The sequence below is a fragment of the Bipolaris zeicola genome, assembly GCF_000523435.1.
Source record: "Bipolaris zeicola 26-R-13 unplaced genomic scaffold scaffold_33, whole genome shotgun sequence".
Classification (NCBI taxonomy): domain Eukaryota; kingdom Fungi; phylum Ascomycota; class Dothideomycetes; order Pleosporales; family Pleosporaceae; genus Bipolaris; species Bipolaris zeicola.
The window spans coordinates 1-27,997 of record NW_006912082.1 but is presented as its reverse complement, the minus strand read 5'-3'; the positions used below and the strand labels follow the sequence as shown (position 1 = coordinate 27,997).

At 50.6% G+C, this 27,997-nt stretch overlaps 9 protein-coding genes across 9 annotated transcripts; 5 read left to right on the top strand and 4 right to left on the bottom strand.

Moving 5' to 3' along the window:
* Positions 1 to 74: 74 nt before the first annotated feature.
* Positions 75 to 977, bottom strand: COCCADRAFT_34743 (uncharacterized protein; the record flags this gene model as incomplete). The annotated part of the gene is made up of 2 exons (XM_007711721.1): positions 75 to 907; positions 965 to 977. 2 exons carry the CDS (start codon positions 975 to 977, stop codon positions 75 to 77), a joined length of 846 nt encoding a protein of 281 aa, XP_007709911.1.
* Positions 978 to 2,558: 1,581 nt separating this feature from the next.
* COCCADRAFT_24307 (uncharacterized protein) lies at positions 2,559 to 5,793 on the bottom strand (the record flags this gene model as incomplete). The annotated part of the gene is made up of 2 exons (XM_007711712.1): positions 2,559 to 5,714; positions 5,767 to 5,793. The coding sequence occupies 2 exons, from the start codon at positions 5,791 to 5,793 to the stop codon at positions 2,559 to 2,561; spliced, it is 3,183 nt and encodes a 1,060-aa protein (XP_007709902.1).
* A 593-nt stretch (positions 5,794 to 6,386) lies between these two features.
* On the top strand, positions 6,387 to 10,955 carry COCCADRAFT_90035 (uncharacterized protein; the record flags this gene model as incomplete). The annotated part of the gene is made up of 2 exons (XM_007711736.1): positions 6,387 to 6,773; positions 6,825 to 10,955. 2 exons carry the CDS (start codon positions 6,387 to 6,389, stop codon positions 10,953 to 10,955), a joined length of 4,518 nt encoding a protein of 1,505 aa, XP_007709926.1.
* A 967-nt stretch (positions 10,956 to 11,922) lies between these two features.
* On the top strand, positions 11,923 to 16,376 carry COCCADRAFT_34740 (uncharacterized protein; the record flags this gene model as incomplete). Its single annotated transcript, XM_007711720.1, has 3 exons — positions 11,923 to 12,905; positions 12,948 to 14,169; positions 14,226 to 16,376. The coding sequence occupies 3 exons, from the start codon at positions 11,923 to 11,925 to the stop codon at positions 16,374 to 16,376; spliced, it is 4,356 nt and encodes a 1,451-aa protein (XP_007709910.1).
* A 697-nt stretch (positions 16,377 to 17,073) lies between these two features.
* On the top strand, positions 17,074 to 18,869 carry COCCADRAFT_24304 (uncharacterized protein; the record flags this gene model as incomplete). The annotated part of the gene is made up of 3 exons (XM_007711711.1): positions 17,074 to 17,365; positions 17,463 to 18,038; positions 18,106 to 18,869. 3 exons carry the CDS (start codon positions 17,074 to 17,076, stop codon positions 18,867 to 18,869), a joined length of 1,632 nt encoding a protein of 543 aa, XP_007709901.1.
* A 150-nt stretch (positions 18,870 to 19,019) lies between these two features.
* COCCADRAFT_89949 (uncharacterized protein) lies at positions 19,020 to 20,681 on the bottom strand (the record flags this gene model as incomplete). The annotated part of the gene is made up of 2 exons (XM_007711735.1): positions 19,020 to 20,461; positions 20,513 to 20,681. The coding sequence occupies 2 exons, from the start codon at positions 20,679 to 20,681 to the stop codon at positions 19,020 to 19,022; spliced, it is 1,611 nt and encodes a 536-aa protein (XP_007709925.1).
* A 494-nt stretch (positions 20,682 to 21,175) lies between these two features.
* COCCADRAFT_89974 (carbohydrate esterase family 4 protein) lies at positions 21,176 to 22,316 on the top strand (the record flags this gene model as incomplete). Its single annotated transcript, XM_007711734.1, has 4 exons — positions 21,176 to 21,221; positions 21,272 to 21,709; positions 21,759 to 21,968; positions 22,021 to 22,316. The coding sequence occupies 4 exons, from the start codon at positions 21,176 to 21,178 to the stop codon at positions 22,314 to 22,316; spliced, it is 990 nt and encodes a 329-aa protein (XP_007709924.1).
* A 572-nt stretch (positions 22,317 to 22,888) lies between these two features.
* On the bottom strand, positions 22,889 to 24,145 carry COCCADRAFT_24301 (uncharacterized protein; the record flags this gene model as incomplete). Its single annotated transcript, XM_007711710.1, has 2 exons — positions 22,889 to 24,094; positions 24,143 to 24,145. 2 exons carry the CDS (start codon positions 24,143 to 24,145, stop codon positions 22,889 to 22,891), a joined length of 1,209 nt encoding a protein of 402 aa, XP_007709900.1.
* A 1,668-nt stretch (positions 24,146 to 25,813) lies between these two features.
* Positions 25,814 to 26,929, top strand: COCCADRAFT_34736 (uncharacterized protein; the record flags this gene model as incomplete). Its single annotated transcript, XM_007711719.1, has 3 exons — positions 25,814 to 26,067; positions 26,126 to 26,192; positions 26,246 to 26,929. The coding sequence occupies 3 exons, from the start codon at positions 25,814 to 25,816 to the stop codon at positions 26,927 to 26,929; spliced, it is 1,005 nt and encodes a 334-aa protein (XP_007709909.1).
* Positions 26,930 to 27,997: the final 1,068 nt, after the last annotated feature.

Sequence of the window (27,997 nt, the reverse complement as noted above, 5' to 3'; positions counted from 1 at the left end):
GTTAAACGCCTTGACTTGATACCACGTTGTCGTGTTTGCTATTACTGCCCCGTACCTGATGCGTCGGAATCGTCCTACCGGTTCACAGCCGTGAAGCTCGCATCCGTCATCTCCGTATCGCCATTCTGCGGTGGAGCAGCAGCAGCAGCAGCAGAGTCGGTCGCAGTAGCAGCAGGGGGCTGCTGCGCAGCACCCGAAAGCGCACGTTGCCTGCCTCCTTCCTCGTCATTAGCCGCCGGCGCCGGACGCTGCTCATCATACGCAGGATCGAAGTACTGGCGCTGAGGCTGAGACTGCGACTGGGCTGGTTGCTGGGGCTGTAGCGACGGGAGAGAATGTAGGGGAGGGAGGGCGGGCGGGGGTGCTCCATTGACGACGCTGGTTGGGGGACTCGCAGCCGTGGTGGCACTGCCGGCTCCGACGGTGTTGAAATAGTTGCTCTGCGACCGGCCGGGGTCTGGGGTGCTTTGCGCGCTGCTGACGGGGTTCACGCTGTGCGATATGTGGCCTATGGCTCCTATCCTTCCTTCGGCACCTAGTCGTTCGCCCTCGCCGCCTGCAGTACTGCTCGCGCCACCGGCGCCGCCGCTGCTGCCAAGGGGAGGGGTGCCCTTTCTGTTGTGGCTCCGCTTGCTGCGCAGCGGCTTGTCGGTTGGGGTGGGCGGGGGGCTGCTACTCCGATCACTGTCGTCGACGTTGTACTCCATGTGCTTGTTGAGTTGTTCGAGGAGAAAAGCGCGCTCGAGGCGCATCTTCTGGATTCCACGGTTCAGGCGGGTTATGCGCAGGCGCGTGCCATCGTTATTGTCTTCAATGTCGGTTATCCGGCGCCGTAGATCGATGCATTTGCGGTAGTAGGCAGTTTCGACGGACGGCGGCAGGTCTTTGGAGGCGATTGCGCGGGATGCTAACGTGGCTGTTTAGTTACAAATGGTCTACTTGAGCGACATGCGACGCGCCTTACGCGGTTGTGGCATCTTTGCGCTTTCTTTCTTTTTTTCAGTGTTTGAGGTGTAATTCCAAAAAGTCACAATGTGGTCCCAATAGCTTGACGTGCGGTGTCGCGGGTGGGTGGAGTGGTTGGAGGATATGGGGTTGTTGGTCTCTGGGGCTGATGGTTGGACGCGCCCATGTTGAAGCTCGAACCTCTGTGGGGCCGACGTTGTTCCGAATAGCCTCACCTCCTGTGGCAACCTAGCCTTGGCATCAACACCACTTACTTCTATGCGGTCTACGTGAATTCTACATCTTCTCGTGTCAGGCCGCTTTGGAATTGCAGTCGCACCCATCTGTCTTCTTTCAGGTCATTGTAGCCCCAAATGCCGATATGTCCTCTCACCATCTTAGACCAAGTGTGTACGAACGCAGCTAAAGGCGTGATCGGTCATGTCCCACATTTTCAAATGTCTCAAATACCTAGTAAAACGGCTCAGATACATTAGGATACTCGTTCACCGGACTTGAAATAGGCGTTGGGAGATCTGTGAGGTAGAACCGGGTGCGCTTATCCCAAATGGGATACCGACTACAGATGCATATCAAACTACATATGCATATCACCGGACGTTTGGCTGACTCGGAGGTGCTTCCGCGCTGAAAAATCGTTCACCAACGGAGAGACATCGGTTTCCTTGCCTTTACTTATTTATATTCCCAGTCCCAGCCCCGCCTAGTACTCGACGTTTGGGAGGCTGCGACAAGCAATACTATATTTGGCAGTTGCGTTACAGTCAGTGCAGCTACACACCGTAATCTGATACTCCTTCAGACAGTCAAAACTCTTCCTCAAATAATCTCCCCGCCGTACGGTTGTAGCCGTGTGTTGTGTGAGTGGACCCGCTGAATAGTGTTTGGTCGGCGGGACCTCGGACTGCTTAAAACGCCTCGCTGGCAATCGATCGATACCACGTATGAAGAGTCTAATCTATAGAGACTAGGGTAGAGTAAAGATAGGATCTGCAAATCGCAAGACCAGGTGATGATGGGAGTGCGGTGTGGCTTTGGCTCTTCATATGTAGAATGCACAAAATCGAATGACCTTGACTATACAAATCTGGTGACCGGGTCTAGATGCGCTGCGATTGAAATTCAGTTCGCATAAAGTAGAGCTCTGAGCACAGACTATCAAAACTATCATCTAGTATTGGCGTCAACGGCACCAGCAGACATGTCGAGTAATTCTTCAAAAGGATACACGTAACCGACTTTACACAAGCTACGAGTCGGGACATGTGTGAAGTGAACGGGAAACGGAGGGAGAACGAGTTATGAAATATACTTCCTTAAGTATCTGCATATCTGAGAATGTAGGTAATTCTTCACTCTTCAATCGTTGGTGTTGCTCTATTAGGGCTTCTTGTTGGTTACCAAAGAAGACAATGTGTACGGATAACCCCAATCCTCAGTACCATGATGTTAGACAAAGGCTGAAGCCTGGATCCGGCAAATTCCATCGCGTTCTCTTAGCATCCGCGCATGACTTAATAACGGGTCGTGAAAATGTACAAATTAGTCCTGTGAAGCTTGGAATATATGCTTGCCTTCGCTCAATACATGCTTCAAATCCGTACAAATTGCCAATGTGGTTTTCCAACCGGTAATTTGCCACAAATCTTTCTTGTCTGGACCGCAGCGCCAGTGCCAGGAACGGAAGTAAGATATTGTTTACCACTTTCATCTCGTCGACTGTTTTTATACAGCCGTAACCAAACAGCATCGGCATTGCTGCATTCAAGCGCTTGGAGTACGTTCTCATTTTCTAGAACTGGGTCTAGTATATTCAGTATCTCTTCGAACCGTTTAGCGCGGACAGTGACGTGTTCAGTGATAGCACATAGCAGCTTGACAAGACTATTCCAGATCATGCACGAGGGTGTATCAATGTACGCTTCTGGTCGCGATAGTTTGGTAGTGGGATTCGCAGATATTGAAAGGCTCGTCATATCAGCCTCTATTCTGCCAGTACGCACTGCTTGCGTGCTTTTGGTACTGCTTTTGTTGGTGTCACTTTGCGTGTTGATACGTTTATGCACCTTTTGTATAAGTGGCCATGCGTCATCGATTCTTGTCCTCATGAAATCCCCTGCGTGTTCGCATATAAGCGCTATGGTATCGAGAGTACTAGATACAATGTATGCCTCGGGATCTTGGAGTCGAGGCAGCAGTACAGGCCATAGGGTGTTAATGAGTGGTAAAAATGAGTTTTCGTGTTTAGCGAGCGCAGGCATAGTTTTTTGGAGGAGGGATAGTAAAGAGTTGCGTAGTGAAGGAGAGGTGGTCGTCAAGTAGTGTTGTGTCAACTCGGAGATCTTGAGAAGAATGTTGAAGGTGCGAGGTGCTGGTGGTGGAGGCTCTTCTATCTGGGGTGGCGGATGTTCGTCCTCTTCACTGGGATTGCCGTTGGCATCTTCTGGATTCTTCTCTTCTTTCCAAGGATTCTGAGGGAAAGACTCTTTTGAGGCTTTCTTCTCTTCCTCTTCACGGCGTCGTGAGTCAGCTTTCAGCTTTTTGAGTGTTCCCACGACATTGGCCATTGTGGGCTCCATGCTTTGCTTGCTCTCATGCCGTTTATTGCTGTCTGATGTGATTGCAAGTTGAGACGTTTTGACGCCTTCTTCGGTCATACCTTTCAACACCGAGAACAATAGTTCTGCAAGCTTGGGATATCCGTGATATCTTTCCAAGGCTTCAAATATGCTATCAACAAGATCATCGAGATACGGCAGGAGAGATGGACCACACAACCGCATCATCATGAGCAAGACCTGCGGAGCTTGGGGTGAGACATCTCCATAAGCAAGTTTCAGACCAACTGCGTTGACGATGTAGTCGACGTTTTTGACGACCAGCTCTCCTGCATTTGCATACCCAGATTCGTCTGCAACAATGTTCAGACATGTCAATGCATGTTCGCGCAGAGCCGTACTGGAACTTCCCAGGCAGTGAAGTATTGGATAAAGAACCTCGCTCAGCTCGGGCCGAAACTGAGTCTTGTACTGTTTAGCCTGTAATGCTACTGTCTCAAGCGCCAGGGCGAAGAAATGCCATGGTGTCTCTGTAGCTGGCTCGCGCTGATTGAGTAAAGAGAGGGAATACGAGTACAAATGGTCCAACAGCTCTTCCCTCGGATTTGGCGTTCCAAGATCCATGAAATCATCGATTGATGGATTGATTGCAGCCGCCTCCCTAACCAGATTGATTGATAGCCAGAAACTAGCCAGGCGCATTTCAGCTGTCCCCATATCGATGGAGCCCATGAGTGCTTGTACTACTGCCAGGGCTGAGTTGGACTTTGCAATCTCTCGGACTAGAAGCTTGAACTCTGACATCATGTCATCCTGGCCTTTGAACTGCAAGCTGATGGACGGAAAGGATAACGATTTCATGGAGTTTAGCGCGAGGGTGCGATCGGTGATGGTATTGTATGTGCTTTCATTCAACTCCTCCAAACCTTTTGCATCAGAAAAGACGGCAGAAACACCGTCGCGCAGGCCGTCGGCTAACCGCTCATCTAAGATGATTGGATCTTGTTCAAACAGCCTTAAGGAAACCGATATCTGATTTACGATTCGGCGCCGATTGTGATCATCCTTGGATTGCATCAGTCGCGGTAGTGCCAGTATCCAGCCGTGCAAGCTTTCGCGTAAGAGATCGGAAAGCTTCTGGTCTACAAGTAACAGGCCTTTGAGTTCGTGCTCAATCGAGCCGCCCGAGCTTTCGTGACCAGCCAGACTAATCATGGTCTCGGTAGCCATGCTCGTGCAGAGAGAAAGCGGTATGCGGCAATCTTGTATGATGCACAAACATAGCTTGAGAAGGGCTTGCCGAACTTCTGGTTTATCATGATCTCGCAGTTTGAAGACATTGGCGAGTGCAATCTTGATCTGCGAGGAGGTCGCCTGCAGCCAGGAAGTTGAACGGACTACTTTGATACTATCTTCCAAACCTTTAGTCGGATCTTCGTCGGGTAGATTTTTGATCTTTGCGTCGCTCAGAAGGCGACCGAGGAGCAATGTGAATACACCCAAACCTTGCTCCACAACCCGAAAACCTGGTCGGTTACTGCTGCTTGGGGTCAAGACTTTGGTTAAAGATGAGATCATCCTAGGCAGAAAGCTCGCAAGAGCGTCGTCGTCTGCTATGGCATTGATGGTTGATTTTGTTGCACAAACGGCTTGGAATTTGATGTTATTAGCATTGCTATCTGTGAGGCTTTGGAGCATGACCAAGACTGCCTCTCCAAGAGCAGGGATGTTTGGAGTCGCCGTGATGACCTGTTGGCCCTCAGCTGTACGAGATACTCCTGTCATCAACTCGGAGATGCACTTCAGGGCCAAGGACTGGAGCTCTTCGGATGTAGCCGAGATACCGTTCTCCGCAGACGAGGGCTTGGCGAGGAAGGTGAAGAGAATGAGCAGCTGGCCAGACAGAGCTGGCTCCAGACGGCCTCCCCAACCCGCACATAGCAAGGTTGAAATGCACTCGAGGCAGATCTCGAGCGCGCGAACAGGTACTTGGCGCGAGATTCGCAGCACTTGTGAAATGGGGACGAAGGCGTATTCGGTCAGCTTTGCATCCAGCAGACCGGGTTGGCTAGCCAGGGGGCGCAATGTAGTAAGCAGATCAGAAAGGGCATCTATCAAGTCCTTGCGAGCACTCTGGTTCTGCGAGAGGCTGGCAGTGACTTGCAACAGGCGAATGCATATTTGCTTCAGCTGAAAAGGGATTAGCGTAGGCGTAGGACATGGCGACGACGGTGCTGCTGACCCGTTGAAAGACTTGCTGTCTGTCCATGCTGTCTGTTTATTGAATTTTGGGAGGAAGAAGCAACCGTGGTTGGGTATGCAGCAAATGCAAGAGGAGTGCTGATCAGATGGTCTACCGGCTTTGGCTGCCAAGTGAAGAGAATGGCAGACTCAGAAAAGTGCAGTGTGGTGAATATGCCAGCCAAGCATATCGAGACAGCCAGAAAGGGCAGGCTACTCCGTATATCTATCCGCTGCGATGATTGTTGTGGATGCGGGGCGTGTGGTTTTGACAATGAATGAAATTATGGGCCAGGTATAGGTAGGCAGGGTGATGTGTAGTGTAAAGGCAGGACTAGACAAGAGTGGGTGGTGCGTCGCGTCCCACCGGACTAGCCAATGGCTAGCGCGTCACTGCTCAGAAAGTCGCAGCAGCCCCGGTTCCCCTCGACCACCTCGTCACGTCACGCTACTAATACATCATTATCAACCACCACCACCACGACCGCGTCGCCAGCCTGCTCCACCACGGCCACGCCCACCCACACATCCTGGCTCGGTTTGACGCGCCCAATTAGGCCCCTCTCGTGAAGGCGCACACCATTGTCCAAACCCTCTGAATTGTACGCGCAGCCACGCGACATGGCGCCTCGCAGTCGGCGGAGCGCAGCCGCTGCAGCTGAAGCTGTCCAAGAGGAGGAGCAACAGGAAGAGGAGCAGCAGCAGGAGGAGCAGGAGCAGCATGGCCTCAAGAAGCTCCGCTTTAAGCAGCCCTTGGTTGGCCGCCCAGGCAAGCCAGTGGGCGTCAGCGACCTCTTGACGCGACTAAAGGCACTTCTCGATGAACTGCGCACCATCGACCAGGAAGAGGCCCACCGCGACTCGCTCATGCCCGTCGCCGAGTCGCTCGCCCATCACAGCCTACTGCAGCACAAGGACAATGGCGTGCGCGCTTGGACCGTGTGCTGCATCGTCGACATGCTCAAGCTGTTTGCGCCTGATGCGCCCTATCCCGCATCCAAGCTCAAGGTACACCATCCTTGCCCCCACGGCCCTCCCATATGCTGATAGATTCACCAGGAAATCTTCTCCGTCATTATTCACAAGCTTCTTCCCCTCCTCGCCGACCCCTCGCACCCATACAACAGCCAGCACATGTACATTCTGCGCTCGCTTGCTGAATGGAAGAGCATTCTGCTCATTAACGAGATCCCGGGCTCTGACCAGCTCACCTCGGCCCTTTTCACCACCTGCTTCGACGTTCTGTCTGGCCCCTCCAAAGCCGAGGACCTGAGCAAGAACATTGAGCATAACATGACCGAGGTCCTCTCCACCATCATAGACGAGGCCCCATCAGTAACCCACGATGTTGTCGATGTCATAGTCGCACAGTTCCTCTGGGCAGACCCCATTACTCTCGGCGCTTCAAAGGGCAAGAAGAGCATCCAAGTGGATGCTAAGCAATCGACGCTGCGTCGCAAAGAGGCTCCGCCCGCATACAACATGGCCAAGAACGTCTGCAACTCGTTTCCCGACAAGATGGCGCGCCTGATTGGCAACTATTTCAGTTCCGTCATAGTCGACTTCACAAACTCTGGCACAACATACAAAGTCCATGACGCTGATGACGACCTACCAAAGGGCCCTTCCGAGGAGGACTTGAATGAGGCGCACAAAGCGCATCGCCTACTGCGCGAGCTGTGGAAATGCTGCCCGGGTGTCCTCCAGGACATCATCCCGCACTTACAGGATGAGCTCGCCACAGAGAACGTGCAGCTTCGTCAGCTTGCGACCGAGACCTTTGGTGACATGATTTCGGGAATTGGCGCGGCAGGCCCTCCTCCTCCACCCGACCTCGATCCGGTCGCATACCCCTCCCAAAGTCTGTCGCGAACAGAGTCTGTGCGACCTTTTGATTATCTCACGACTCCTGTTTCCATCAACTCATTTCCTACACAATACCCCGTTGCATATCATTCATTCCTTCAGCGCAAAAACGACAAATCGGCCGTTATACGCGCATCATGGGCTACCGGCATTGGCCGCATTTTAATGACATCAGCTGGAGGCATTGGTCTTGATCTCGAAGAAGAGCAAAAACTGCTCAAACATTTTGCTGATTGTTTGATTGACAGTGACGAAAAGGTGCGGTTAGCGGCCGTCAAGGCAGTTGCGCACTTTGAGTTCAATGACATCGTTCGCAAACTAGGTAGCAACGGCGGCATGGCCGAAACTGGCTCTATCCTTTCCAACCTCGCAGATCGTGTCAAGGACAAAAAGAGCGTCATTCACTCAGAGTCCATGAAACTGCTTGGTAGGATTTGGGGCGTGGCGGCTGGTGCCATTGCCGAGGGCGACGAAATTATCAAGTCACTCTTGGGTCCTATCCCTTCACGCATTCTCGAGGCTTGCTACGTAAACGATCTTGAAATCAACGTCCAAGTCGACTTGGCGTTGTATGATTCATTGCTCCCTCTTGGATACCCGCCTCTAAAAGCAAAGGCGGCGCCCAACTCACAGGTGGTCAAGGATAGCCAAACAGCAAGCGAACAAAATTACACGGAAGCAGACTTGGACAAAATTCGGACCGAGAGGCAACTCGTCCTTGTCAACGGGCTTGAAGAAAAGGCCAAAAAGGTTTTCTTTGCCAAGCAAGGAAACCAAGGCCCAGGCGCAAAGTACATGGAGCATTTCCTGAAGTTGTGTGAAGAATACAATGGCGGCGTGACTGATAAGAGCGGAAAGGATGTCACAACCAACCTCGAAGGCCTCATTACCTACTACGCAAAGACACTTCCGGACTCGACTAGGGTCAGGGACGATCTTTGGAAGTTTGCCAAGACCCATGATCGCCGCGCCTATGCCCTCATACGCTTTTGCATGGACCCAGCCAGTGACTACCGCAAGGTTTACAGGTCGATCAAAGAGCTCAGGAAGAGGATCGAGGATGGACCTGGTGCATCTCTGCTTGACACCCTCACCCCGCTCCTCTATCGTGTTAGCCTATTGTGTTACAACAAGAGCCATGTCCCGGCTGTGATTGAGTTCACTAGAACCGACAACAAGGGCCTCGGTGCCACTGCTCATGAACTTCTAAAGGAGATCTCTACGAAGCATCCCAAGGTATTTTCCACTCACGTGAAAGATCTATGCAAGACACTTGAGAGCGAAGCACCAACCGCGACCAAACCGAATCCTCCTGGTGCTGTGGACGACCTCAAGGCTTGTGCCGCATTTGCAAGGAAATTTCCCACGGACATTCCCATGAACGGTAAAGATAGCCGAAAATTGGTGCAGAGTTTCTTGAACTTTGCATTCTACGGCACACCTCCACAGGCTGCCAAACATGCAATCACCATCATCATGAACAGCGACGATAAGAAGGAAATGCACGCAAAAGAGATTCTTACCAAGAGCATCAAAGGCTTTGAATATGGTGGTGCACATTGGCTTACAAAGCTGGCTGCGCTCAGCCAATTAGTTCTGCTTGCCCAGTCAGATTGTGAAGATGAGATGGATGCAGTAATTGAAGTTGCGATTCAGGAAGTCCTTCAAAAACCACACGCAACATCCGCCGAAGCTGATGCCGAATGGATGGAAACACCCGATGCCGATATTCAAGGTCGGTCCTGGGCCATCAAGATTCTTGTCAACCGACTGCGCTCGTTACCTGCCGAAGCGACCTCCAAGGAGGCTGTGCAGGATACATACACGCTACTGAACCGCTTTGTGCAGAACAATGGTGAAGGATCCACCGACGACAGCACTCCGGCTGCACACAAGTCGCGTCAGCGCCTCCTTGCAGCCAACTCTCTGCTCAAGCTTTCTTGTCATAAACGGCTCGACCCCTTCTTGACACCTGCGAACTTTGTTCAACTGGCTCTTGTGACGCACGACCCTTGTACCCAGGTACGCAAAGGCTTTGCTGACAAGCTGATGAAGTACCTTGGCCAAGGTCGTCTTCCTCCCCGCTTCTACACCATACTCTTTTTCCTCGCGCACGATCCGGACAAGAACATCAAAAATGGCACAATGACCTGGATCCGTGCACGTCGCGCTGCCTTTGCTGCACGAAAAGAAACTGTTTTAGAGTCGGTGTTTGCGAGATTGTTGAGTTTACTCGCCCACCACCCAGATTTTGACACCGAAGATGATACACTGAAGCTCATGTCGGAGTACATCTTGTACTATCTAAAGTGCGTGGCAACCGAAGAAAATTTGCCTCTCATCTTCCACGTTGCTCAACGTGTCAAAGGCGTTGCAGACGGAATTTCGCCTTCACGACAGGCTGATGAGAATCTGTACATCCTGTCTGATTTGGCACAAGCCCTGATCCGCTCATGGGAAGAGCAAAACAATTGGACCATGCAATTATACCCAGGAAAGATGAAGCTCCCATCTGGAATCTTCCGACCTCTCGAAAGTCATGAGCGGGCACAGGAAATTGCAATGAAGACATGGATCGGAGAAGACTTGGTGGACGAGCTCGATCCCCTTGTGCGAAAATACATTCGAAATAAGAAGCGGAAGGCTTCGGAGGGTGCTGAGAAGCCACGCAAGAAGGCCAAGGGTGATCGGCCTATCAAAGAGAAGAAGGCCAAGGCAGATCGACCTGTGAAAACACCCAAGAAGAAGAGGAGAAGCGGTGACGATGATGATGCAAGCGACGTTGATGGTGGTGTCGCTCCATCAAGCGGCCCCCGTAGGAAGAGCGATCGGCGGAGCACTGTGCACAAGAGCTACGTTGAGGTCTCAAGTGACGATGAAGACGCCGAGGCTGGTACTGAAGAAGTCGAAGAAGAAGATGCGGATGCTTCTGAGGACGAAGAAGCCGAGGACAGGTCAAGTCCCGCACCTGAAGAAGATGTGGAGATGGCTGATACAGAGACACCGGCTGAACAGGAAGCTGAAGCCACTGCGGAGGCATCCGAGCCTTCTTCAGAAGCCGAGCCTGAACCCGAACCCGCGCCGGTCAGAAAATCAGCCAGAGGCAAAGCTGCGGACAAGACCAACGGTGTCAAGTCTTCTCCTGCTCAAAAGCGCAAAGCTGCTGAGCCGGTCAAAGAGGACACACCACCCAAATCAGCAAAGAGCGCAACGAAAGCCAGAGCAACGAGAGCCAAGGCAAATGGAACTGCAGCGGCAGTCCCGTCAAGCCCAATTGCCAATGGTACACCAATTGTTCGGCGCAGCGGTCGCGCTCGTGCCTAAGATTCTGCTCTATATATGTCTTGACCTCATACAATATCAAGACTACTCCGTGCCTGGCACAAAATGGCGTTTCGAGACCGATATTTGTTTCACTCTGTTGTTAGATACCATAGTTGCGTCAGTCAGTATGTTTGTTTGCGGCAAAAAGGTAGTTTTGGATTTTGTTTAGCTGGGCGTCCAAGGAAATAAGTGTTGCTGTGGTTTTCACCCGCGGCCTACCAAGGAAGGTGGTAGCAATGAGGGAGTTTACTATCTCATGCATGTATCCAAGTCGTTCTTGTACACGTGTGACTCGCCCGTTTGTGGGGGCGGTAGAGTGTATATCTCAAGATACAATGAGGAATAGATAGCTCGAATAAGTTCATGTCATGTCGTTCGAATCTTCTATTCCATTACTTTATGCTAGCAATGGATTTGTTGTAAAAATGGGATATCAGGATTACCGTGATGGGTGTAGATGCACTTTCACGATACTCACGTACCTACAGTCACGTGGGTTGACGCTACTATGTATGTACGTACATAAGAGCCAAAAGCTACTCTAAAGCAACTTGACACACTTTGACACCACACATGTCATTGAGGACTTCGTACGACTTGGGCGTCTCGCATGTCTTCAATGTCTCGCCCAATTGGAGCGTATCACAGCCTTGTATCCACATGCATTCGGCTGTGCCTAGTACCCCGCCTGAAGTGCAATACGATAACCTCACTATATTTACGTTAGTTGAACACAACAGCACAACCCCACCCCAGCTCAAAAGCGCTATCACAGCCTGCATATCTCATTGTGACAGCATAGCGCGGAATATTTGTGTCCTATCTTTTCCCATCGATGTTGAGGAGGGTGTGAAGGTCTTGCCAGATAGTAGACTCACCACCGCACGCTCTTGCTACTAGGCTACCGCGTTGAGACTCCTGCAATTCGTTCCTACTACATGCGCCGTGCTTGTTTTCCTTCAAAGGCATGCGTCTTCTCAAGGTTGAAGAAAATGGAGACTTCTCTTTCGCCGAGTTCGACGAAGACAGTAAACCGCCGTATGCGATACTTTCGCACAGGTGGGCGGAAGGGACAGAGGTAACCTTCGAAGATTTGCAAAGGAACATGGGCGAAGAAAAGCTCGGCTATGAAAAGATTCGTCTCTGCGGGAAACAAGCACAGCGAGATGGCTTGCAGTATTTCTGGGTCGATACTTGCTGCATTAACAAGGCAAACAAGGCTGAGCTGTCGCTGGCTATCCTGTCCATGTTTCGCTGGTACCGGGACTCGGCTCGATGTTATGCCTTTTTGTCTGATGTCTCGAGCCCACCTTTGGGCACTACCCTAGCATGCAGCCCGCAGGAATCCGAAGTCCAAAAAAGCGAATGGTTCACTCGAGGCTGGACACTTCAGGAGCTCCTCGCACCCAGATCGGTTGAGTTCTTCTCACGAGAATGGGAGAGGTTGGGCGATAGGAAGTTGCTAATACAACAAGTGCACGAGGCTACTGGGATCCCGCATCGAGCGCTGCAAGGAGGTGCATTGTCTCAATTCAGCGTCAGTGAGCGGTTGCGGTGGATTGAATACCGGCATACTACATATCCAGAAGACAAAGCATATTCCCTAGCGGGTGTTTTGGACGTTGATCTGGCACCATGTTATGGCGAAGGTGTTGAGGGAGCGTTTAGGCGACTCCACGACGAGATCGACAAATCGACCCGATGTATTCAAGACTTATGTGGCACAGATTCGCGGAAAGACAAGCAGCGCATTGAGGAGATGAAGGGCGGCCTGTTGAAAGATGCATACAATTGGGTCTTTCACAATGATAGTTACACGTATTGGCACGCAGACCCGGAGAGCCGGGTGTTATGGGTCAAGGGTGACCCTGGCAAAGGCAAGACGATGTTGCTCTGTGGCATCATTGACGAATTGGAGACGTCTACCCCAATTAGGAACGCAACGACAGTGTCTTACTTCTTCTGCTAGGCCAATGACCCGCGGATTAATAGCGCTACAGCTGTGCTACGTGGATTGTTGTACTCGCTTGTGAGCCAGCAGCTATCACTCGTGTCTTGTGTGCGTAAAAAGTACGATCACATAGGCAGAGCAATGTTTGAGGACGTAAACGCATGGATTACCTTGGAAGACATTTTTACGGATGTGCTACAGAACCCGGACCTTCTTCCCACTACTTACCTGATCATCGATGCGTTAGACGAGTGTGTTACTGACTTACCAAAGCTTCTTGATTTTATCATAAAGAATTCTTCTGCCTCCCGCGTTAAGTGGATTGTTTCTAGCCGCAACTGGCCAGAAATCGAAGAACGCCTAGAGCAAGCTGGCCCCAAAATCAGGTTGAGCCTCGAGCTAAATCCGACTTCTGTTTCTAAGGCGGTCCGAGTTTTCATTGAGCAGAGGGTTTTTGAACTTGCGAAGCAGAACAATTACGACGAGGGGACCCGGCGCGCCGTGCTAGATCATCTAGCGCTGAATGCGAACGACACATTTCTCTGGGTAGCGCTAGTGTGCCAGCATCTTGAAGTGACAGCGAGGCGGAATGTCTTGAGGAAATTACAGTTGTTTCCACCTGGATTAGATGCCCTATACGAACGAATGCTGCAACATATTAGTAGGAAGGACGATGCTGAACTCTGCAAACATGTGCTGGCTGCAGTCACGCTCGTCTACCGGCCTATCACGCTTAAAGAAGTTGTAACGCTTGTCGCGCCACTCGAAGATGCGACTAGTGACGCAGAGTTACGAGAGATCATCGGTCTTTGTGGCTCCTTTCTCACTTTGCGAGAACAGACTTTGCATTTTGTGCACCAGTCAGCCAAAGACTTTCTTCTCACCAAGGCTTCCCAGGAAATTTTCCCAGTTGGACAAAAAGCTATTCATCATACTATCTTTGCCAGATCACTTCAAGTCATGTCAACAACCCTAAAAAGGGACATTTACGGACTGAAAGTAATAGGCACGCTGATCGAAGACGTTAAGAAGCCTACACCGGACCCATTGGCAGCAGTCTCTTATTCCTGTGTTTACTGGATCGACCATCTATGCGAATCAAAGTCTGCACCTTCCACGTCTGATCCAGAACACCTGCGAGATGGAGGGATTATTGATGGGTTTCTGAAAAAAACCTTTCTATACTGGCTAGAATCCCTCAGTCTTTGCAATAGTATGTCGTACGGAGTAGTTTCGGTTAACAAGCTGCATATATTAGCACGGGTATGTCTGCGCTAAACAGCTCTGATATGTATAGATTCTATACTGATCGTAGCCAGGAACATGGAGAGGCAACTCTCTTCACTCAGCTTGTATATGATGCCTATCGTTTTATTATGTATCACAAGCAAACGATTGAACTTGGCCCCCTCCAAGCATACATATCTGCGTTATTGTTCAGCCCAACAGACAGTCTCATCAGAAAGGCTTACCATCATGAAGCAGCTGAATGTATTTCGATCACAACAGCCATGTCAAGCACCTGGAGCGAATGTGTACAAACGCTTGAGGGACATGAAGGTCCTGTCTCCTCAGTAGCCTTCTCTCATGACTCGTCGCGTGTCATATCTGGGTCCTATGATAGCACGGTCAGGGTCTGGGACGCCAGCAGCGGCGCCAGCCTTCTCACACTGAAAGGCCATACCACTCTTGTGACATCGGTGGCCTTCTCCCATGACTCGTCACGAGTCGCCTCAGGGTCATTTGATACCACGATAAGGATATGGGATAGCAACAGCGGCATCTGTCTTCCAACACTAAGAGGCCATAACGAACGTATCAACTCAGTGGCCTTCTCTTGTGATTCCTCATGGATTGCCTCCGGATCACTTGACTCCACTGTCAAGATCTGGAACTCATACAGTGGAGATTGTATCCAGACATTTGATCATGGCTATGAAGTTAGCTTAGTAGCCTTCTCTCACGGCTCTACCCGATTAGTATCAGTATGTGTGAAGGGCACAGTGATGGAAGTAAGGGTCTGGGACCTAAACGAAGGCAAACTTCTAAAGACCTTTGGAGATGCTGGCAACGACTTAAAATCAGTATTCTTCTCGCATGATTGTGCTAGAATTGCGTTGAGCACATGGGAATCTGAAGAAAAAACCATTTCAATCTTAGATTTGGACACTGGCGAGTGGCTGGCGACACTCAGCGGGCATATTGATGACATTCGTTCGGTCAATTTCAACCGCAACTCGACCCAGTTAATATCTGGATCAAGCAATGGTACTATCGAGCTTTGGGATGCGATCACTGGAGAGTGTCTTCGAACATATAAAGGTCATACTGAAGATGTTAATTCAGTAGCCTTCTCTCACGACTCAATTTATCTGGTATCTGGGTCATCCGACGACACAATCAAAATCTGGGATGCAAGTAGTACTGTGTGCCTTCAGAACTCAAGGGAACATAGTGGTGAAGCTATATCAATAGTCCTTTCTCCTGACTCGGCACTACTAGCATGCGCATACAGCAACGCCACAATCAAAATCTGGCACGTGAGTAGTGGAAAGTTTCTACAAACCCTCACGCGCCTTGATCATGAGGCCACTATGTGGGAGGTCTACCATTCTGCGATCCTCTCAATTGCCTTTTCTCATGACTCAAACTTGCTAGGATCTGGATCAAATGACGGAACAATCATAATATGGGACCTAAGTAACGGTCAATGTCTTCGAAAAATACTCAATAACTATCCTGTCCGCGATTTAGTATTCTCACACAACTCTGCCTGGCTGGCGTCGGAATCCTCAACATCAGAGGGTTGTACTAGTAAGCTGTGGGATCTGAGCAGTGGCAAGTGCATCCGAAACTTCGCCTGTCATGATACATGGGCTGAAAAAAATCATATCGGATCGGTAGCCATATCCCACGACTCGGAACAGCTAGCAATGGCATCTCGAAGCTTCATAATTCATATTTGGAACACTAGCAATAGTAAGAGACTCCAGACGCTGGAAGGTCATAGTAATATGGTCCTCTCAATAGCTTTCTCCTTTGACTCAGCGTTTCTTGCATCTGGATCAGCCGACCATACAGTGAAGATTTGGGATTTAAAGCGCGGTGTCTGCCTTCAAACTTACGAAACTGATACATGGATCTTACATATGACATTTGAAACAACTGGGCCGTATCTTCATATCGGCATTGGCACTATCGATATTAGCGCTGCTTTAGGCGTATCGTTACCCTCAAATAATTTGGAGCCTTGCATTCCTCGATATCACGGCATTGGGCTAAGTCACAATACAGAGTGGATAACATGTGATTCAAAGCTCGTTGCTCGGATACCTCCTGAATATCGGCCACGACGTGTGGTCTGGCCAGGACAAATGATTGTGTCGGGGAATACTATTGCCATCGTTATCAATTCGGGAATCGTCTGGATATGTCAAGTCGACGTCAATAAGCTTTTAGCTCTGGAATGATAATCTTCTCGTCTGTTGGACTATGATATCTCTGTTCTAGGTGCCTAAAGACAATACCGATGTACACCTACTGCTGATTTGCCACGATGCAGTTTCGAGTACTTCTAGAAAATCGGAATAGACTCCATGTTTTCTACCTCTGGTTCGCTAACGTTTGTTGATGTATATGTCTGATAAACTATGGGAGAAATTTTCAACGAATCTGTAATTGTCGCACCCTCAGTGAATAACTATGCGACTTCCCCACCAAGAACGATTCTTGCGGGTCTCATGCCAATTAGGATAGACTGGGCGCGACTCCTCACATGCTGTTCTTTTCAAAGCGATGATCCGAAGAACCCTGAACCATCTTCTTGAGATCCATCCAATACCACTGGGCGAACCAAAATGAAGGGACTTGTAGCTACCCTATCATTGCTACGCATTCGAATGCCACCGCCCGAAGCTGAACCAAACACAGTCTTCACAAATATCCTGCTAGAAAGTATAGAATAATGCCGCACACTGCTATCTCGGTTTTGAAAGGCAATCAGGAAATCTACTATCCTTCACGCACCGCACCGCCCATCTCAAGCAAAACCACACCCACATTAATGAGTGAACAACCACCACGCCCTCAACTCGGCAACCGTCTCCCCATCACCGCCCTCCACAGCGGAAACCCCAATCCTCCCCCTTTCTACAAACGACCCTCAAAATGCCGTCGCGGACAGCAGCACCCACCACAATAGCCGAGCGACGAACCGCCGCCGACGCAATCATCCTCCACCAAATCAACCACCTCCCCCGCAAAAAACTCCTCATCGTCTTCTCCGTCCTCGCCATCTCTCACGTCGTCTGCTTCATCGACCAGACAGGCATCGGCGTCGCGCTCTCGACCATCGGCCGCGAACTCGACGCCGAAGACACGATTAGCTGGGCCGGCACGAGCGCGCTGATTGCGAATACGATTTTCCATGTCTTGTATGGACGGATGAGTGATTTATTCGGTACTTTTTTTTCCGCTTTTTCTACTTCCAACTACATTTGTGTTCTCGAGGAAAGGAAGAGAGAGAAGATAATGCGGACTGACGTTGTGGTGTACAGGTCGAAAATCCGTTCTCTTAACCGCCCTAGCCCTCCTCTCCATCTCCTCTCTCCTCTGCGGTCTCGCTCTCAACGCAAAAATGCTTTACGTATTCCGCGCGGTATCCGGTGTGGCGAACGGGGGCGTCGTGTCGCTCTCCTCGATGATCGTGTCCGATATCGTTACGTTGAAAGAGCGGGGGAAGTGGCAGGGTATGATTGGGGCGTGTGTTGGGATTGGCAACATGGCTGGCCCGTTTATCGCAGCGGCGTTTGTGCAAAAGAGTACGTGGAGAGGGTTCTTCTGGATGCTGAGTCCTATTGCGGCGCTTTGCGGGGTTTTGTGCTTGTTTGTGCTGCCGACGCCGGTGGATCAGCCCAGGGCGGATGTCAAGACGGTCATGAAGAGGATTGATTATGGGGGCATATTTTTCGGAAGTGCGGCGCTGTTGCTGCTGCTTATCCCGATTGCGGGGGGTGGAGATTATTTCGAGTGGAATTCGCCGATGGTGATTTCCATGCTGGTGCTTGGGGGGTGCTGTGTGCTCGTTTTCGTGTACATTGAGCACAGGGTAGCGGTGCTGCCTATGATGCCGCGTACGTTTGTTCCCTTCCCGAACACCCTTTTCATATGACTTACTAATTTTCCTGTTTATCGCTCTAGTAACTCTCTTCAAATCCGGTCCCGTATCCGTCATGCTGATCCAAAACTTCCTCTTCGGAATGGTCGCCTACTCGCAAACTTACTACCTCCCCCTCTTCATGCAAAACGCACGCCGCCTCTCTCCCATCACCTCCGCTTGCCTCATGCTCCCCATTTTCGCTTCGCAAACGCTTTCTTCCATCGCTTCGGGCCAGTACATGTCGCGCTCCGGACGCTACGGCGAAGTCATCTGGACCGGTTTTTTCTTGTGGACCCTCGGCGTAGGACTAACATGCATCTTCTCCCTGGACACGCCACTGTGGGCTATCGCACTCATCCTCGCTATTCAGGGCACTGGTGTTGGCGCAGTTTTTCAACCCGTGCTCGTCGCGCTACAAGCACACTGTTCAAAAGCTCATCGTGCAATCGTCATCTCCAACCGCAACTTCATCAGGAGTCTTGGCGGCGCAGTCGGTCTGGCAGTTTCAGCGGCGACACTCCAGAGCTCGTTGTATAATGCTATGCCGGTCGAGTTTCGTCCCCTGATGCTTAGCTCGTATGATACGCCGCCGTTCGAGACAATGGATGATAGGCAGATTCGGCTCATTCTGAAGGCATATGCGACGGCTAGTCGGACGGTTTTTATTGTGAATGTGCCTTTGATGGTACTGTGCCTGATGGGGTGTTTCTTGATAAAGGATGAGGGACTCATGCATCAGCAGGAGGACAAGGGCATCGAGAAGACGATCAGTCGAGACGAGGAATCATGTCATACCGGTAAGTAATTAGGGATGGACAACAGGATGCAAAGGTCGACCGTGGGGGGGGGGGGGTTGTTTTTCCAAAGACAAAAGTCATTCCATCATTCCCTTCACTAGTACAGTATTTTATATCATACTTGAATAAAAGTCCAGTGTTCCAACGTCTTCTTCTCCTCACCAATGTCTCCAATCCCACTCCCTTTCCCACGCATAGGCCGCTTCCAAAACTTCCATCTCTCCCCACCACTTCCCTACAATCTGCATGCTAACCGGCAACCGAACTCCATCCCGCACACCTGGCCCTTCCAAAACTTCCAAGAACCCAATGGGGAGTGCAAGCGCTGGATGCCCACTTTGATTAAATGGTGCCGTATTCGACGTCAACCCAACCTGTTTCGCTACCTGCTCCAGCGGTGTCGCATCAGCAGGTGGATGGCTCGTCGCTATATACGGTAGCGTAGGCGTAAGCAACAAGTCATACTCGCTCAGCACCGCATCATACGCATCGCGCAGCTGTCTGGATAGATTGGTCGCTTTGGCAAGGAGATTCGGGAACTGTTGTGTTGCATATAGTCCGTTTAGGTAAATGTTTTTAGTAGAAGGATAGGCTTCATCCCAGCTTTCCGGGACTGCTGCGGCTTGCTGGAAGAGGGTGTTCAGGGGAAGCATTTGATGTGTACGACGCCCAAATGGACCGCTAGTTTTGCTTAGGAAGCCTCCGACTTTGGAAATGCCAGTCCATATTGCGGCGCCTTTAGCGTGCAGGGGGATGGAAACTTGGATTACGGTTGCACCTAGTGAGTTGTATTTTGAGGCTGCGGCGAGGAAGGTTTGGACTACGCGGTTGTCCATGGCGGGTGTGGAGAGGGATTCGGTTATTATTGCGAATTTTCTGCCTTGGAGGGGTTTTTCTAGGGGAAGGTTGGCGATGGAAGTGTAAAGGGGGATCTTAGAGGGGTGTGGTGCTGCGAAAGAGCGATCGTCAATGCCATCATTGCCTGCGATAGCTTCGAGGAGAAGAGCATTTTCGAACACGGTGCGTGTCATGGGGCCGATGTGGTCGTTGGTTGGCTCATTGCTACCACATCCCGTGTATGGGACGAGTCCAAATGTTGGCTTCAGACCTACGATGCCGCAATTGGCAGCTGGGACACGAATACTTCCTCCTTGATCTGCACCAATCGCTCCATCGGCTTCGCCTAGCGCGACAATTACTCCTGATCCGCTAGAACTTCCCCCTGCACTATAACCTTTTGCGAATGGGTTTTCGACTATGCCAGTACCAGAGGAGTGGCTTGTTGCCGAGTGACATAGATTTTCGCAAACAGCTTTCCCCAAGATACGTCCGCCGGATTCCAAGATACGGGTTGTGACTGTTGCATCAAGATCTGGAGCGTAGTCTTTGATGAAGTTGGTGCCTAGTAGCATAGGCACGCCCTTGATAGCTACGTTGTCCTTCAAAACAAAAGTCTTGTCGTGCAGCTTGCCTTTACCGTCAGCGAGCTTGTCAACAATGTTACACTTCCACGCCCACGCTCCATTAGTGTTTTCTGATTGCTCTGGAAAATGTACATTTTCTCTCGGAAAACGATTTTCATCCACATGTGGGACGTAGTCTATTAATGCTCAGCTCAAGTCTCGCAACTCATTGTCTTTCTGCAGCCTACCGTCCATAGCCATCAGCTGTTCGCTCGCATCATGGAAAACCGCAAGTAGGCGCCGATAGTCTTCCTTCTCTTTTTCGTCTATTGACATGCCGAGCTGTGAGCAAAGCTTGTCTAGGGTTTCCGTCGTGATAGGGTTGCCATGGCTCGCATCCAGTGAGAATACCGACATGCTTCTTTCTATTTGAGAAATCTGTAATTCTTTCAGTTGTTTTAATGGTCTCCGAGATCAATTTCTAGTAAGAAGAACGACGACGGTGATGCGCATTCAAAATTTTTGATGTGTACTAACACATTGCTAAATCGAAATAGGATTTGACACATATTGCTTAGAAGATGTCCTGATAAGAAAGCACTTCTAGGAGGGACCTTAGTGCTCCAGAAGATACAAAGGAGTTTAGGCGATGTTCTAAGAGGAACGATAACAATGATGCGGGGTTGGTGGGTCGCGTTGCCCATCGTCGGAATCGTTACTCCCGATCAACCAGCCTGCCAGTAACAACGACCGTAGACAAGCAGCTTCCGTTTGTAGAAAGATAACGACGGCTCGGGTTTCAGATGATTAGATACATATGGAGAAAGATAATGCGATCCCACATCCGGGACCCCAAAACACCTCACCTTCTGATTTTCGAGTGTCTTTGGGAACGCCCTAGTTAATCCATCATGGCCCATGTTGAAGAATCACTACAACTGCCACGAGACTTTGAAGGTGCGAAAATTCGCAGTAATAGCACCTCTAATACTTACAACTTGGTTCAGGTTTTGGAGAAGACGGCCATGATGCGCAATGGCCAAATGGAGCTCGAATAGCCGTTTCGTTTGTTCTAAACTACGAAGAGGGTGGAGAGAGAAATCCTATGGATGGAGACGGTACCAGCGAGCCCTATCTCTGGGAAAAAGGTCCATCGGGAGGTGGAAGGGAGCAACGGCATCTTAATGGTGAGCAGGACTACGAGTATGGTAGTCGATGCGGCTCTTGGCGCATACTGCGCTTGATGAAAGAGTTTGGCTGGAACATGACTCTATGGGCTATTGCTGTAGCCATGGAAAGGAATCCCTCGTTTGCCAAAGCGTGTGTCAGGGAAGGCCATGAAATCGGCGCGCATGGTTACAGGTGGTTGGATATATGGGATTATTCACTTGAGGAAGACAAAGCATACATCAAGAAGACGTGCAAGGCGCTAGAGGCGGCTACTGGTATGTGTTTTCGAATACTGTTGCTGAAGTTGAGCTGATCAGTGTATAGGAGAGTTTCCGGTTGGAGCATATTTTGGAAGAGGTACGCCGAATACAGCTAGCTTACTCCCTATCATGTGGAAAGAGATGGGCCACAAAATGGTATATACTTCCGAGGTGTATAATGAAGATTCTCCTTATTGGATCGATCTTCCATGGGAGAAAACACTCCCGGACGAAGAGAAAGAAGGCTTGTTGATGCTGCCATATAACTACGACTGTAAGCAAGAGTCATATTGTAAGTTTTAGTCGCGAGCTAACACCGAGATAAGGCAATGATGGGAAGTTCCATATGCTTCCAGGTTTTGTCAGTTCAGCCGGTGCTGTATATGAGCAGTATCTGAAAGACACGTTTGACTGCCTATACAGGGAAGGCGGGAAGATGATGACGATACCCTTGCATTCCAGGATAGTAGGTAAGCCAGGAAGATCCGAAAGTCTTCGAAATTTCATGAACTACATTTCTCAGAAAGAAGGGGTTTGGGTAGCGACGCGAAGAGATATTGCAAACCATTACCGCAAGACGTTTCCTTACAAGCCGGGGTCGAAGACTGGTGGGCTCAGCTAGCTTGAATGACTACTTCTGAAAGCCTGTTTATTTTTCAAAGGAAACGATTGAGTGAATGCAGCCGAATTTCCGTTACAGCGAGTTTCTTCAAGATGTTCGCCCCGATCCAGAGTAGATTACCCCAACGTTATCAACGACTACTAGTTCAAATGCCGACATCTCCGACCCGACATCGGCATTTTCGTGCCGACATCTTATCACCTTATCATGCACACTCATAGCTTGCATTCTGAACATATACTATCTAAGCTTGAATGATCTGATGATTTATCGGGGCTATTGCCGAGCTTAGAGACAAAGTCAGAAATGAAGAGATCAGAACGGTCCTGGGAACGTTTACCCCCACGTGTTCCGCTGAGTCTAGTCCGAAGAGGGAATAGTCTACGGCGAACCAGGACCGGCCCGTTAGTGTGAGATTAGATTCCACCTAAAAAGAACAATCAAGATCACTCAAGATGCAAATAGGAGACGATGCGACAGGCTTGTCATTTAAAAAAATTGCTCCTAAGAAAATACGAACCAACTCAATACGACCTTGTTTCCCCAAACACCCCCTCATCCTAGCGACATGTTCAGATTCGCCAGAGAGACTGCTGTGCGCGCTCCCAGTGGTCCCGATCCCGGATGTAACGGGGGTTCTGCGCTACAATGGAGCAGGGCAGGAAGCGCGATTGATCAATATCATATACTACGCTACCGCTGACGCCCTGCAAAGAGCTCTCAATAGCAACCTCGCACATGGTATGGCACTTGCCTCCCCAGTGGCCGGCGATTGCTTCCCGAACCCATTTCTGCTCCAGCTGTTGCTTCAGCTCCAACGTCTTGGTCTCGAGCGTAGCAATCTCGAGATGGCGAAGTGCGTCCATGATGATCGCAGCGGCCGGCGCTTCACGAATCTCCAGAGCCTTATCGTCTGTCGACAGGGGCTCGAGTCCGACAAATCGGCCAAGACCAAACTTTCCGACTTCTCTGTTGAGGAACGCGATGGCATCGATGAGAGGGAATTTGTTGCCATCCACTGAGACGAGGTTTCCATTCTCGAACCGAAGTGTGAGCTTCTGAGGTGGGTGGTCCTCGTGGCGTCGGGTCCATTGGTAAGCATCTTCTGGAATGCAGAAGCCTTCTGGGTCACCCAGAGGACCATCTTCGAATTCTCGGCACCAGAGATTCTCATCGCCACTGAGCTTGCGTTCGGACATGATAGTCAGTCCGGCGACGCTGAGTTCTTCCGCCTTCCTCTCTCGCGAGACGACGGAGTGCGGGTATGGGCTACCAAACTGTCCAGGGAAACCAAGACGGCGAATGCAGTTGTTAAGCCTAGGCAGACTGTTCTGCGATAGATTGGCTGTATGGAGCAGCAAACCAGCACTGACCTCTTTGGCGTAGTCGGTGATGAGGCGCGCGATGACAGGGCGGGTAAGGGAGCTGCTGACGGGGAAGAGGCCCAGATACATGGCATGAGCGCGAATAGCGGGCATGACACCTTCCTTGACAAATGCCTCGCGGCCGTCAAGAAGCTTGAACTTAGCGCCAAAATGGGCGGCGTGCTTGGTAAGGCTCTCCTCCTCAACTGGCGCTCCAACATCAACTGCCACGGCATGGATGTTGGTAAAGCCGAGCTGTTGAAGACGGAGGAGCAGATAGGTGCTGTCCAGGCCGCCGCTGAACATAGTTACGACAGGCGCATCTCGGCTCTCGAACCTCGCAAGCTGCTCGAAACTCTCAATGGGCTTGGTTTCCTTGGGGAGGGCGTCGTTGACACCGTTGACTTTTAGGCCCTGCGCTTGTTAACATGGAAATCAAAAGACACCGTGGTATTTCCATACCATGACTGCAATTGTGAGAAATTGATGGAGGGAATGAAAAATAAGTTATTTTATGAGATGAGTGCGAGAAGTAGGATTGTAACTATCAAGCAATGAGTGAAGAATGAATACAATGTCAGGTTGGTTTGCCAGGCTTTATACCTCGCGAGTGCACTACCTTCTCGTGGCGAAATATCGCTATGTCCGTTGACTCTTCGACTGACCCTTGGCCGATATCGCCAACCGGCGCTACAAGCCGTGATACTGAAGGACATACATGCATTCGAGGGAATGTCGCAAGGGTGTAGCTGCAGAAGTCAGCTGCACTTTGGAAGCAGCTCACCGCCAATGGAGGTTACATTCTGCCATTACAAAGAAACACTCAGCTGTAACCAAATTCTTTCAAAACAGATGATCAAACCCGAAGCTAGGAAAGACTACCTATCATGCCAGCTCAGCCGCACGGTTCGGGGCATACTACTGGATCTGGGCTGGATCCTTCACCGGTATACACTTCCTCGAGACAATGCCCTCAGAATCGCCTTCTCATGGTAGCAGTAGGATGCACGTGGGGCTCTGCTACAAAACGGTTCATGTGGTGTACTGCATTTCTCCATCAGCGTGTCTGAAACGATAGACAAAGGCGTGCCACTAGCATGGCCCGATAGTGGACTGCTAGTACTTACCCGCCTAAATTTAGGATCTAGATTCATCGGCTGTACAACAAATCCTTCCCCAGATCTACAGCAGCGGGCCGCGTCAGCGGTCACAAGTAAGAGTTCATGCAGATGGTTTGCCCTGCGTCTATGGGCTTACCCTTGGCGTGGTGTACAGGAAGGCTAGCGGCCGGGTAATATCAACTATTCCCCCACCAATCACGAGCATCAACACCATACAACGCTGCGACTAATTGAGAAAGTACGACAGATTGCACCATTCCTGCAGAATAATCACAGAGGGCGCCTGAATGGATCTGGAATATGCGGCATATGGCCAGTACTGCAGCACTGTGGACCACAATCAGCAAGAGCCTATATGGGGTTTAGTGCTTGTGGTACAAGGAGTATTTACCTGGTGTATACACGTTTTGATCTAGTTTCTTTTTCTAACCTCCTGCATATGCTGACTGGGCCTTTTCAAGGCATCCATCGAGTAGCAAGCATTGTAACGTGCAGGACACCGGCTCCACTTGCCCTACCGTCTGACAACCATCCTTCACCGCGGCTCAACGGCATCAGCAGACCGGCCAAGGCCGACAAGAGCACACTCCAGACCAACCTCAACCTCTACATCTTTGCCACGATGGGGTTGACCGACATCGGCAGTTGCTTCGAGGACGGTGAGGATTCGCTCCAGCTGTAGAAGCGCTTCAGGAAACACTGCTGTGTCCTTTTCCGCCGACCGTTTTTGGCAATTTCCCCAGCTTAGTGGTGTAACATGTCGAGGTCGGGAGAGTCTAGCGCGTGGCAAGACTCACTCTCCCAATGCTTCACCGCGGTGACTTTCGTTCAACAAAGAGAAATGTGACTATGGAAAGGGGACGCCTGACGAAGGATCCCAAGGCAATGTCAACTCTTGCTGCCAGTCTTTGAGGATATAAGCTTCACTGAAGCCGCAGCTATCTCGACATCCAACTCATTCAAACATCAGCTTCTCCATCAAGCATCTTCACTATCTCATTTCTCTCTCACAATGGCTATCAGCGAGTCTATCATCGTTTCCAAATCTTTGCCTACTATTCACCTCGATCTCCTTCGAGCCAACGATGCTCAGGAGAGCAAGAACTTGCTCAATGCTTGCAGAACCCATGGGTTCTTCTATCTCAATCTGAATAGCGACCCTGAGCTATGCAATCTGTGGAAGAAGATGCTCCAGAACATTGCGCAATACTTCAACCAGCCTCTTGACATCAAGATGCGCGATGCCCGTGGCAGTGATAACTTTGGGTAAGCACACACTTAGACAATGATTTAGTCTCCATACAGACACTGACCTTCTTTCCAGCTACGAGCCCATGGGCACCGAAGCAGGCCCCAACCCAAAGACCAGAGACGGCTACGAATCCCTCAAGGTACAGCATACCCCATCCTAGCACGCAAATCCAGACTGACCTGCTCCTTCCAGTTCTCGCGCCGAGAATTCCTCAAAGGATCCTCCGACCTCACCACCTCCATCCGCGCAAAGGAAGACTGCTTCTTCTCCTTCATCGACCACGCCCACACCATCACCCTGATGATCCTCTCCCGCCTCTCCACGCAACTAGGCCTAACCGGCGCCTCCCGCTTCGAGGCCCACCACGCCGACCCAGGCCCATCCCTCTCCACCCTCGGGCTGCTCCGCTACCCCAAACACGAAGGCGCCAGCGCCGCCGAGCCCCAAAACGTCGGCCACAACAAGCACACCGACGTCGGCACCCTGACTTTCCTGCTCGCCGCCCAGTGGGGCCTCCAGTACCTCTCGCTTACGAGCCGCCGCTGGGAATTCATCGAGCCGCGCGCCGGCCACGCTATCATCAATGTAGGCGACAGCCTACGCTTCCTCTCTGGTGGCAAGCTGGCGAGCGTCGTCCACCGCGTTGTGCCCCTGCACAAGACGCAGCTTGAGGACCGTTACAGCATGGCCTACTTTTTGCGCATGAATGATGGCGGTATCTTTAATGATACGTCTAGCAAGAAGTGGACCGCAAAGGAGTGGCACGATTTCAAATTTGGTGTCTTCAAGGATCCTAATACGCTGGATGCTGAGGGTCGCTTTCTTACGGGCATGATGATTGAGGAGTTGGAGGGCCCGATTTTGGTTGCGCCATAGATGGCTTGCGGAGAGGGGACTAGAGTACGGTTTGTGCGGGATAGTAGGATCTGGTATTGTGGGCGTTTTTTTCTGGGCGGGCCGCCTAACGGATGTGGGGGGTTTTCTATGTTTCCTTTTGTGATGGGTTTCTTTTGAAAATCGCGTATTGTATGGTACTCGATTAGATGTTTCCTTTGGTATTTGCTAGGGTACTCAAAATACATTCTTTGCTTGAATACAACTTCGCATATGTTTGTTCTTGTGCTCAAGTGATGGTTGCAGCTCATTGGTTGCCAAAGCTCATTGGCACTACTACTATCCGAGATAACTACAACCACATAATAGAAACATATACATCAAATCCACTCAATACTTGACATACAGCAATAGCCACAAAGACCAATACCATCTCTCATTTACTCAGCTAAACCCAAGCTTACAACCAGCACACTAACACTCAAACGTGTCCCCACCAGCCAAACCCCTCTACTACTCCTCCTCTCCTTTACCATCCTTCCAACTACATCCTCCCCCCACTCACCTGCCTGCACCAAACCCCCCACCAATCTCCTTGCCGCTCCCCAAAGCCATCCATCGGAGCACCACTGCACCTCCCCGCTGAAAAGACCACAACCCAGGCTCCTCCTCGCTTACCTCCATGCAACACCTTGCATACAAAAGGTGGGACTGAAAGCCCGAAACGCCACGCATCTAGCCCCCGCCCGGCCCCCCCGTCCGCATCCTCCCTACTATATGCAGAAGAGCGAATGTGGGGGAGAGGGGGGTGTAAGCAGAAAAAGCCAAGTAGGCAAAGAGCGAAAAGTGGATCTTTGGACCCTTTGAACGTTTTGTCTTGGTTGAAGGGGGAGAGTGGGGGAGGAGAGATCGTTACTGGAAGTGTTAGGTGGGAAGGGTGGATGGGGGGGGGGGCCTAAGGGATCCCAACTAAGTGCATGCTAAACCCTTTATATGAAATGTTGCCGGTACCCTGAGGATTTTGTGAGGTCGAGGGGGGGGGCAAAGGGACGGGTGGTGCGGTTAAGCGGGGTCTTTGTTGATTTTGCGCCCTACGGGTTGGGGGTTGGG